General features: G+C 34.9%; 1 protein-coding gene across 2 annotated transcripts in view; it reads right to left on the bottom strand.

The window, feature by feature from the left end:
* LOC111056339 (protein fem-1 homolog CG6966) overlaps nt 1–10,628 on the bottom strand; it is a 57,832-nt gene extending 47,204 nt beyond the window's left edge. The window contains exons 1-2 of one of the 2 annotated variants that reach the window (XM_039435622.1): nt 10,447–10,628; nt 5,929–6,129 (exon numbers count right to left, since the gene is read on the bottom strand). In XM_039435622.1, the coding sequence (XP_039291556.1) occupies nt 5,929–6,129; nt 10,447–10,621 (376 nt within the window). In that variant the 5' untranslated portion in view covers nt 10,622–10,628. Of the gene's footprint in view, nt 1–1,665; nt 1,915–5,928; nt 6,130–10,446 lie in introns of those variants that run through there. The other variant, XM_039435621.1, reaches the window with a different exon arrangement.
* Between the last annotated feature and the right edge of the window lie 239 nt (nt 10,629–10,867).

A 10,867-nucleotide genomic window follows, 5' to 3' on the forward strand; every position in this document is an offset into this window, starting at 1 on the left:
TTATATTTTGGATAGATGATAAATGATTTATTAAATATATTTGAATTTGAATAACTTTTTAACGGTTTCAGATATCGATATGCGGTTTTTGCCATTCATTCAGTCTTGGAATTCTGTATCAAAATCATATATCATTATGACCACCTACCAATTAAATAAAATGAAGTTTGACTCAAAATGACGGTTTGAAGATGACGGACCAAAATTTTGATGCAACAGAAAAGTAGTTAATTCTATCGGAATAGGATCCCCAATTAGAACTATCATCAAATTCCCCTTTTAATATTCGGCTGTTTCCATACTTAAGATGAAAAATAAAACCACTTTCAAGCAAAGTATAACAAACTGGAAGCATGACGAAATGAAAACTTGATAAACTAAAAACTTGACGTAATGGAATCTTGAAGAATTAAAAATAGGCCTTTAACTATCCTCGGTAAATTAAGAATCTATATTATGCATAATTCCAAATTAATCGGTCCAGTTAGTTCAGACGTGACATAGCGTCATTCGTGAATTTCTTATCCCGTACATGGATAAGCCAGTTCTTTCCTTTATTATATTATATGGATTATTTTTAGTGACTAGTTTCTAATCACTAGATTCTAGCATAGAGAAAACAGAAAAAGTAGCATAAGAAGATATACCATGGTATAGTTTATGTTTCACTCTGAACTCCAAATTTCACTCTCAACTCAAGCCGATAGTCGTTTTCGTGAAGCTATGTCACACTGGTAGTCTCTCATAGTTACAGAGGCTATATTGTCACTGTACTCATTCTGTGCCGTTCTTACACTCTCACCCAGCAAAAACGGAAATGGACAGTAGTCGACTGTAATAAGCTTGAGTTAACAGAAAATCGGTATGAAATAAGGAACATAAACTATACCATGAGATAACTTTTTATGATTTCTCTTTTCTTTGTGATTCTATAGTGAGGTCCATGTTATAATGGCAGTGGAGAAAGATAGTAGAACAACGTTGCCGATCCTCAGTATTGTCAATGCCTTCTATGGACGGTAGCTAATACAGGTTTATTGATGTAATATTAACTGTCCATTCTCGTTTAAAATAATCAATTGTATTTTATTAAGCAATAAATTATATTTTTTAATAATTTAATAATGAATTTTCATGATAAGGATGAAATATTTTGTTAATTAATTATTATTTCTACATTGTTAAAAGACGATCTGGCAACAGAGCAAAGCGAGAAAGAGATAGCGCTATCCGCTTTCTTGAATGATAGACAAGGATAGCAATACCATTGCTAATCAAACACTGCCATTATAACGTGGACCTCACTATAGTTTTTATTCAATCGAACCAATATCCATTTTTTATACGATTTCAAACATTTAAAATTTATGAAGATGAAAAACAATAACGAATTACTTCTTCGGAGATTATTGATGATATAGAACATAGGCTACTTGGTAAACTTATATTTTATTTACAATGACGCCATTTGGCTTCTCGTCAGTAGGAAGCTCGACTTTATTTCATTAAAAACATTTACAAATCTATTATTAATTTCCTTGCCCAACCTACTAACATTGCTTTCCAAAAAAGGTACCCTAATTTGAAGTTATCTATACGTTTCAAGGTCCCCTGAGTCCAAAAACATGATTGTTTTGTATTTAGAAGGTGAGAGATGCAACTTACTGGCTCCGTTCGAGATGAGAAACTTGACAATTTCGAAGTGACCGTCGAAGCAAGCCGCACGCAGGGGTGTGGAGTGCGTGCGTGTGGTGGCGTTGATATTGGCCCCTCGCTGCACCAGGAAACGCACAACGCTCAGGTGTCCAGCGGCTGCAGCACACCACAGTGGGGGCGCGCCCTCTATCGTCTCGCCCTCGAATACAACTGAAATCACAACACATCTCATACTATAGTCTGTGTAAAATAAGTTGAGACTTGGCCCTCCATCCGAAGAAATTACAAGGTTGCCAATTCGAGTAAAATTGCAACTTTCTCAAATTTCCAATTCAACGTCAGAATTGGATGTAGAATATCATTCCCGATATCCTAGTAGAGCTAAAAAAGTTTCAGGGTTGAAGGATTAAAAGGAAATTCAACGTTTATGATCAAATTGGAAACATCGCGAAGATTTGTTTTTCTCTTTAATATCACTTCTCTCAGAATCATTGGGCGTCGTAATGCGTAACAATTTTATATCAAATCAACGGGGAGAATGTCTTTTTTCTATTGGTGTCGACGCCCAATGATTTTGAGAGGAGTGCTATTAAAAAGAAAAACAAATCTTCGCAATGTTTCCAATTTGATCATAAAATTTAAATTTCCTTTTAATCCTCCAACCCTGAAACTTTTTTAGCTCTACTTGGATATCGGGGATGATATTCTATATCCAATTCTGACGTTGAATTGGAAATTTGAGAAAATTGCAATTTTACACGAATTGGCAACCTTGTAATTTCTTCAGATGGAAGTCTCAACTCATTTTACACAAACTATAACTCCATGCATTCGATAAAAACCACACGTGTTACTGTAAACAGTTCATTTGTCCAATTGGCTGAGTATCCCTCGTCAAACGTCTTTTTATACTTTCTGATTCTCACTTTATCACCCGGCTCAATTTTGTGGAATAGCAGCCCAGTCAATGAAGAAGACAAAGAACAGGGTTTAGCGCAACAATTCTATTGAAAAACGGAAGCGTAAACTTCTATTAGACTAAATTAATATGAAATTGAAAGGTGAGAATTTCCGAATTTTCTGGTTTTGTATGGGAATACCTTCCTTAACAATAGATATACAATGGCATGTTATATGACATTAATTGTCATATCATCTATTCATCCTTGTAAGGATTTAATCAAAGTATGATCAATATATTGATTTGGAGCCGAGATATACTTGTTTTATGAAACCATTGCAGATAGTTTCAAACTTCGGGAAGGTCGTAAGCGATGTAACGATGGGCACTCTTCGGTTCCAGGCTATACACTATGTATTTAAACTAGTTCAGGTACTATGGAATCGTTCTGATTGTTTCACCGAAGAATGCTTAGTCAAAAATACTTCAAAATTTGTTTTTTATTTATGAATCTGAGTGTTGAGTCAGTGAGGCTTTGACTTGAGTCAACTCTCTATAGTTAGCTTCCTTAGAATAGCTCTTATTTAATAGAAGAAACTAAGGGTCATAAATATTTGTGAATATTTAATTCGAGGTCAGGGAAACTTTGAGAAATATTTGAAGGACTAAGGGAAAATTCAAGAAAACGTTTCGATACATGATAAAATGAATTATCCATAAGGGTCCATCCCCACCCAACTGGATAAATTCGCGCATCATTCATGTAGCAGAATAGATTAGGTCACTGTTATTATGATGTCTCAAGAATTGAATAATATTCAATATTACACGTGCTTGCTCTTCGAATATATCTTCGCCATATCATCTCAAGTACAAATATCCATATCTTCAGCCAGGGAATCAGGACTGAATAGAAATAATGTGTTTGTTTCTTGAAGTTGAAGATGTGTGCACTGTAGTGGTCGATGATTTGATTTCGTCGTATTTCTCGTCGGTTTTCCGTGTATCGTCGTCCATCTGTTCTAATATGGATCAAGCCAATTGAACTGTAAATTCAAATGGAAGAACCTCTCCCTGTTAAGCACCTTTCAGACTGACAAGAGGGTCCAAGGGTCTAGGGTTGGAGGAGGGTCGGAGGGTCGAGTGTAGGAGATCTCGATATAATACTTGACGCTGATTTTGAATCCCTCTATTGTCTTGCACGCTTCGATAGGTTGCTACATATACTCTTGCGTTTACAAATATGCTCAAGTGTAAACAAAGTTCGGTAGAATATTGCTATTTGCCTCTCTCAAGTGTCGGTTGGACACAATAAGTCCTCGGACTCGGCTGCCCTAAACAATAACAGGCACAGGGCACAGCTGCCCTCAACCCACTCAGGAGACATTCACATTAATAATGATATATGAGCTACTTGAAATTCTATCTATTATTGAATTGAGTATTTTCAATATATGATCTTGTTGATTGTAGTTTAATGAAATCAGTACATATTTCATTTGAATTGATGAATGATTGTTTTGCAACACACCATGTATGGGAAAAATAATTGACAAGATTTGGGAATTTTTTTCTTTTATTCCATGTTATTCAAAATATCAGCCAACGAATATTACTTATTAACTAATCAAATTTGAAACGGGAGCTTCATCATAGCTGTAGTTTTGGCTGTCATTGTTGTTACAACTTTAGCCGACAAATAGTGCTGTCGGAGGAGAACTGTGATTACAAGCCAGCTGTTTCTGTTTACTTTTTAGATTATGACATGTTGTAACACATTGTTTGGTCACATACGTTTTTGAAAATTATTTTATTAGCAGTTTTTATAAAAATGTAGGTGGAGGAAAATGTTGTGTATATCACGAGTGAAATAGTTATTTGTATATCTAGAGTGAAAAGTGCTGTTTTTTCTCCCTGAGGGAAAAGTTTGAAGCCTGAGGCGAAGCCGAGGGCAACAATTTTCCTGAGGGAGAAAAAACATTTTTCACTCGTGATATACACAACATTTTTCCTCCACCTACATTTTTATAAAAACTGCTAATAAAATAATTTTTAAAAACGTATGTGACCAAACAATGTGTTACAACAAATCTAAAAAGTAAACAGAAACAGCTGGCTTGTAATCACAGTTCTCCTCCGACAGCACTATCTGTCGGCTAAAGTTGTAACAACAATGACAGCCAAAACTACAGCTATGATGAGAGAGTTCCCGTTTCAAATTTCATTAGTTAATAAGTAATATTCGTTGGCTGATATTTTGAATAACATGGAGTAAAAGAAAAAAAATATATACATTTTTTTAGTATAGTGATATGAAGTTTGTAATAGTAATTTCAGCATACAAACATAAATTTTATATATCGATCAAATGTCTAGTTGAGGTTTTGAATTTAGTTGGTTTAATGACTACTCTATATGCTTCCTCATCTGAGCTTAGACCTTCTGACCTATTCCAAATGTACGTTTTTAAAATAGAGATGCTTCCCATGTTATTTAAATGGAGTCACTTCTACTCCCTAGGGAGTTTTTCTGTTTTTTATTACCGAGAGCGAAAAAGTGACAGTTTAGTATCATGTCTCAGGGAGTAAAGTAAGTACTTTTGACAGTAGGTGGAGGAAATAGTTATTTGTATATCTAGAGTGAAAAGTACAACTTTTTCTCCCCGAGGGAAAAAGTTTGAAGCCCGAGGCGAAGCCGAGGGCAACAATTTTCCTGAGGAGAAAAAAGTATTTTTCGCTCATTATGTACACAACATTTTTCCTCCATCTACATTTTTTTTATAGAAACTGCAAATTAAATCATTCTAATAACTTAAGTATTGGTGACAATGTTTCCTAACAACATAACCTAAAAACTAAAACCTAAAACCGGTCGTCTGATAGGCACTGCTGATTGCGCTATCTATCGGCCAAAGTTGTAACAATCATATCAGCTGAGCTACCAAAAATGGCTGACTCCAGATCACGCGGTTCAGATTTGAATTGCAGAATGCAGATCAAAAATATTTGTTGGCTGGTATTTTGAATAGATAAAATATTTTTAAAATTGTATAAATTTTTATCATCTCAATATTATGAAGATGAAAAACAATAACGAATTACTTCTTCGGAGATTATTGATGATATAGAACATAGGCTACTTGGTAAACTTATATTTTATTTACAATGACGCCATTTGGCTTCTCGTCAGTAGGAAGCTCGACTTTATTTCATTAAAAACATTTACAAATCTATTATTAATTTCCTTGCCCAACCTACTAACATTGCTTTCCAAAAAAGGTACCCTAATTTGAAGTTATCTATACGTTTCAAGGTCCCCTGAGTCCAAAAACATGATTGTTTTGTATTTAGAAGGTGAGAGATGCAACTTACTGGCTCCGTTCGAGATGAGAAACTTGACAATTTCGAAGTGACCGTCGAAGCAAGCCGCACGCAGGGGTGTGGAGTGCGTGCGTGTGGTGGCGTTGATATTGGCCCCTCGCTGCACCAGGAAACGCACAACGCTCAGGTGTCCAGCGGCTGCAGCACACCACAGTGGGGGCGCGCCCTCTATCGTCTCGCCCTCGAATACAACTGAAATCACAACACATCTCATACTATAGTCTGTGTAAAATAAGTTGAGACTTGGCCCTCCATCCGAAGAAATTACAAGGTTGCCAATTCGAGTAAAATTGCAACTTTCTCAAATTTCCAATTCAACGTCAGAATTGGATGTAGAATATCATTCCCGATATCCTAGTAGAGCTGAAAAAGTTTCAGGGTTGAAGGATTAAAAGGAAATTCAATTTTATGATCAAATTGGAAACATCGCGAAGATTTGTTTTTCTTTTTAATATCACTTCTCTCAGAATCATTGGGCGTCGTAATGCGTAACAATTTTATATCAAATCAACGGGGAGAATGTCTCTTTTCTATTGGTGTGGACGCCCAATGATTTTGAGAGGAGTGCTATTAAAAAGAAAAACAAATCTTCGCAATGTTTCCAATTTGATCATAAAATTTAAATTTCCTTTTAATCCTCCAACCCTGAAACTTTTTTAGCTCTACTCGGATATCGGGGATGATATTCTATATCCAATTCTGACGTTGAATTGGAAATTTGAGAAAATTGCAATTTTACACGAATTGGCAACCTTGTAATTTCTTCAGATGGAAGTCTCAACTCATTTTACACAAACTATAACTCCATGCATTCGATAAAAAACCACACGTGTTACTGTAAACAGTTCATTTGTCCAATTGGCTGAGTATCCCTTGTCAAAAGTATTTTTATACTTTCTGATTCTCACTTTATCACACGGCTCAATTTTGTGAAATAGCAGCCCAGTCAATGAAGAAGACAAAGAACAGGGTTTAGCGCAACAATTCTATTGAAAAACGGAAGCGTAAACTTCTATTAGACTAAATTGAAAGGTGAGAATTTCCGAATTTTCTGGTTTTGTATGGGAATACCTTCCTGAACAATAGATATACAATTGCATGTTATATGACATTAATTGTCATATCATCTATTTATCCTTGTAAGGATTTAATCAAAGTATGATCAATATATTGATTTGGAGCCGAGATATACTTGTTTTATGAAACCATTGCAGATAGTTTCAAACTTCGGGAAGGTCGTAAGCGATGTAACGATGGGCTCTCTTCGGTTCCAGGCTATACACTATGTATTTAAACTAGTTCAGGTACTATGGAATCGTTCTGATTGTTTCACCGAAGAATGCTTAGTCAAAAATACTTCAAAATTGTTTTTTATTTATGAATCTGAGTGTTGAGTCAGTGAGCATTGACTTGAGTCAACTCTCTATAGTTAGCTCCCTTAGAATAGCTCTTATTTAATAGAAGAAACTAAGGGTCATAAATATTTGTGAATATTTAATTCGAGGTCAGGGAAACTTTGAGAAATATTTGAAGGACTAAGGGAAAATTCAAGAAAACGTTTCGATACATGATAAAATGAATTATCCATAAGGGTCCATCCCCACCCAACTGGATAAATTCGCGCATCATTCATGTAGCAGAATAGATTAGGTCACTGTTATTATGATGTCTCAAGAATTGAATAATATTCAATATTACACGTGCTTGCTCTTCGAATATATCTTCGCCATATCATCTCAAGTACAAATATCCATATCTTCAGCCAGGGAATCAGGACTGAATAGAAATAATGTGTTTGTTTCTTGAAGTTGAAGATGTGTGCACTGTAGTGGTCGATGATTTGATTTCGTCGTATTTCTCGTCGGTTTTCCGTGTATCGTCGTCCATCTGTTCTAATATGGATCAAGCCAATTGAACTGTAAATTCAAATGGAAGAACCTCTCCCTGTTAAGCACCTTTCAGACTGACAAGAGGGTCCAAGGGTCTAGGGTTGGAGGAGGGTCGGAGGGTCGAGTGTAGGAGATCTCGATATAATACTTGACGCTGATTTTGAATCCCTCTATTGTCTTGCACGCTTCGATAGGTTGCTACATATACTCTTGCGTTTACAAATATGCTCAAGTGTAAACAAAGTTCGGTAGAATATTGCTATTTGCCTCTCTCAAGTGTCGGTTGGACACAATAAGTCCTCGGACTCGGCTGCCCTAAACAATAACAGGCACAGGGCACAGCTGCCCTCAACCCACTCAGGAGACATTCACATTAATAATGATATATGAGCTACTTGAAATTCTATCTATTATTGAATTGAGTATTTTCAATATATGATCTTGTTGATTGTAGTTTAATGAAATCAGTACATATTTCATTTGAATTGATGAATGATTGTTTTGCAACACACCATGTATGGGAAAAATAATTGACAAGATTTGGGAATTTTTATCGTAAGTTTTCATTGCTATAGCTATTTCTGAACAGCTATAAACTATAATAGGTTCTAAAAAAACTGAAAGATGAAATGTATTCTTTTCAGGTATCTTGTGGAAAGTTTTAAAGAGAGCTGCTAACTTATCAATAGAAAATAAAGCCAGATTCTCTGGTATCAGTATCAGTGTTCGTATCTAGTTCAGTGAAAATATTGTTTTAAGAATTATTGTTGTACGTACCTTAATATATTGTTTAATTTTAATTTTAGTATTTCTGAAACACCGCCGCCTTAGAGTGACTAATTTTTATGGATATATAATTAACGTTTGAGACTCCCTATCACTTATTGTATTTTTTTGTTTAGTACTGTCCTTACTTTTGAAGTAAATTAATATCTTTTGTTTCTTACTTACTATAGAGTATCAAGTCTATTTTCTTTTGATTTTAATTTAGTTTTATGATTTGAAGTTTTTGAGTTTTCCTTTTTTTCCAATTTCCATTAACCCTATACCCTATTAGTGCTATTAATCATCCTTAGACCATCTAATACCTCACACTCCTTTTAAAATTCCTAAACACCCAGTTTCATGGGAAAAAATTTTGTTCTACTTAGTTTATTGTTAAAGTTGGCGTATCATTCTTTTTATGTATTCTATTATTTGTAGGCACCTGCTGTAAAATCTACATAGTCTATTGTTAAAGTTGGCATATCATTCTTTTTATGTATTCTATTATTTGTAGGCACCTGCTGTAGAATCTTTTATGTTTAGCAGGACCAATTTTGTAATGCATTTTACTGAATAAAATGATTGACTGATTGATAGATATCCATTTAACATATGGGTTTGCAACTTGCAAGAAGAGATTGGAATTTCGCGCAATTTGACAACATGGATATTCTAGCGACATGGAGGAGGATGTAGAAGAGAAGGAAGGACGAAGGAAGGAAGAGAAGGAGGATAAGAAGGAGAAGGAGAAGGAGGAGGAGGAATCTCGTGCAAACTATAGTGATGTCCACGTTATAATGGCAGTGAACAAAAATAGGAGATAAACGTTGCCAAGTCTCTCCATTTTGCCACTGACTGTACACAGATATAGCACTCATCGAATTTCCATCTATAGTGAGGTCCACGTTACAATGGCAGTGTACGATTGACGATACTGTTGCTGTCCTTTTCTATCATACAACGAAACAGATAGCGCTATCTCTCTCTAGTTTTGCAATGTTGTCAGTTTGCCAATATTTTATTTTTACTTTTGACAGTGACTGTACAAAATTAAACAAACAATTCTCAGCCACCATTTGATTTTTCATTCTATCAAAATACTTTGGTACACAAGTCGTATAATTGTTTTAAAATGTATTTTTGAAACAATGAAATAATTTTTAGAGATTACCGTATGAGAAACACAAATTAAAATACCTGAAATAACATTTTAGAAGTTGATAACCAACCATCCTAGACTTCATCCATGCTTCAGTTAGCCTACCCGTATAGGTTACACCTACTCGTACCGGTATAAATAATATTGAAAAGTTATTTCAGAATTAATCCATTGAAATTACTTATTTCTAAATAGGATTTCTATTTTTCTATTATTTTTAAAGGAAATTGGAATAGAATATCTACCAAATAACTCAATTTATGTTGTTTTGAAATTCAGATTGTTGTATCACAGCTTTTTAAATTAGCCGCCATTTCAGGTTTGTATAAAAATAAAAATCTGATCTCAGTCTTGAAAGCAAATTTTTGAATCAAATTATGAAAAAATATATTTTCTTGGTCAATTTGACATTAAATTGATTATTTTATCAAGGAAATGATAATTATTATTAGATTAAATTTAATGGGATGAATTGAGTAACAGCTGTGTACAGTCAGTGGCAAAATGGAGAGACTTGGCAACGTTTTTCTTCTATCTTTCTTCACTGCCATTATAACGTGGACCTCACTATAGCTGTTTACCCTGTTGTCAATATTTGCAGTAGCATAAGTCATCGGGGTGATTTATAGCAATTAATTTGGTTTTTCGTTTAATAATAACAACTATGAATAGGTGATGTATGCAAAGGTAACTGACCAGAACCAGTTTGTTCAAAGTCGGCGTTGCATTTGTCGACAAGGTACTGCACGACCACCAGGTGACCGTTGCGGCAGGCCATCAGCACGGGGGTGGCTCCGTTTGTTTCGCTGACTACAAGCATCAGGACCTCGTAAGAGCTGCGGTGGTCGAGGAAAGCCTGCATCACATACATACAACTCATTAACAATTAATTAAAAAAAAACAGGCTGTGAATTTTTAGTCATTTGTAGCTTTAAGGCTTTGCAAAGGCTGAAAATAAACTTTTTACTGGTGATATTTTTCAATTTTTTTCGATTTGTATATCATCAAGCTATCAAGATGGAATAGTTTTCTCAGGGAAACATTTTTTTCCAGTCATTACTTTTCGAGATATGAGCGCCAAAAGTTTAAATTTTTGGGACAGAACATTTCAAATTCG

Source organism: Nilaparvata lugens, chromosome 9 (genome assembly GCF_014356525.2).
Source record: "Nilaparvata lugens isolate BPH chromosome 9, ASM1435652v1, whole genome shotgun sequence".
NCBI lineage: Eukaryota > Metazoa > Arthropoda > Insecta > Hemiptera > Delphacidae > Nilaparvata > Nilaparvata lugens.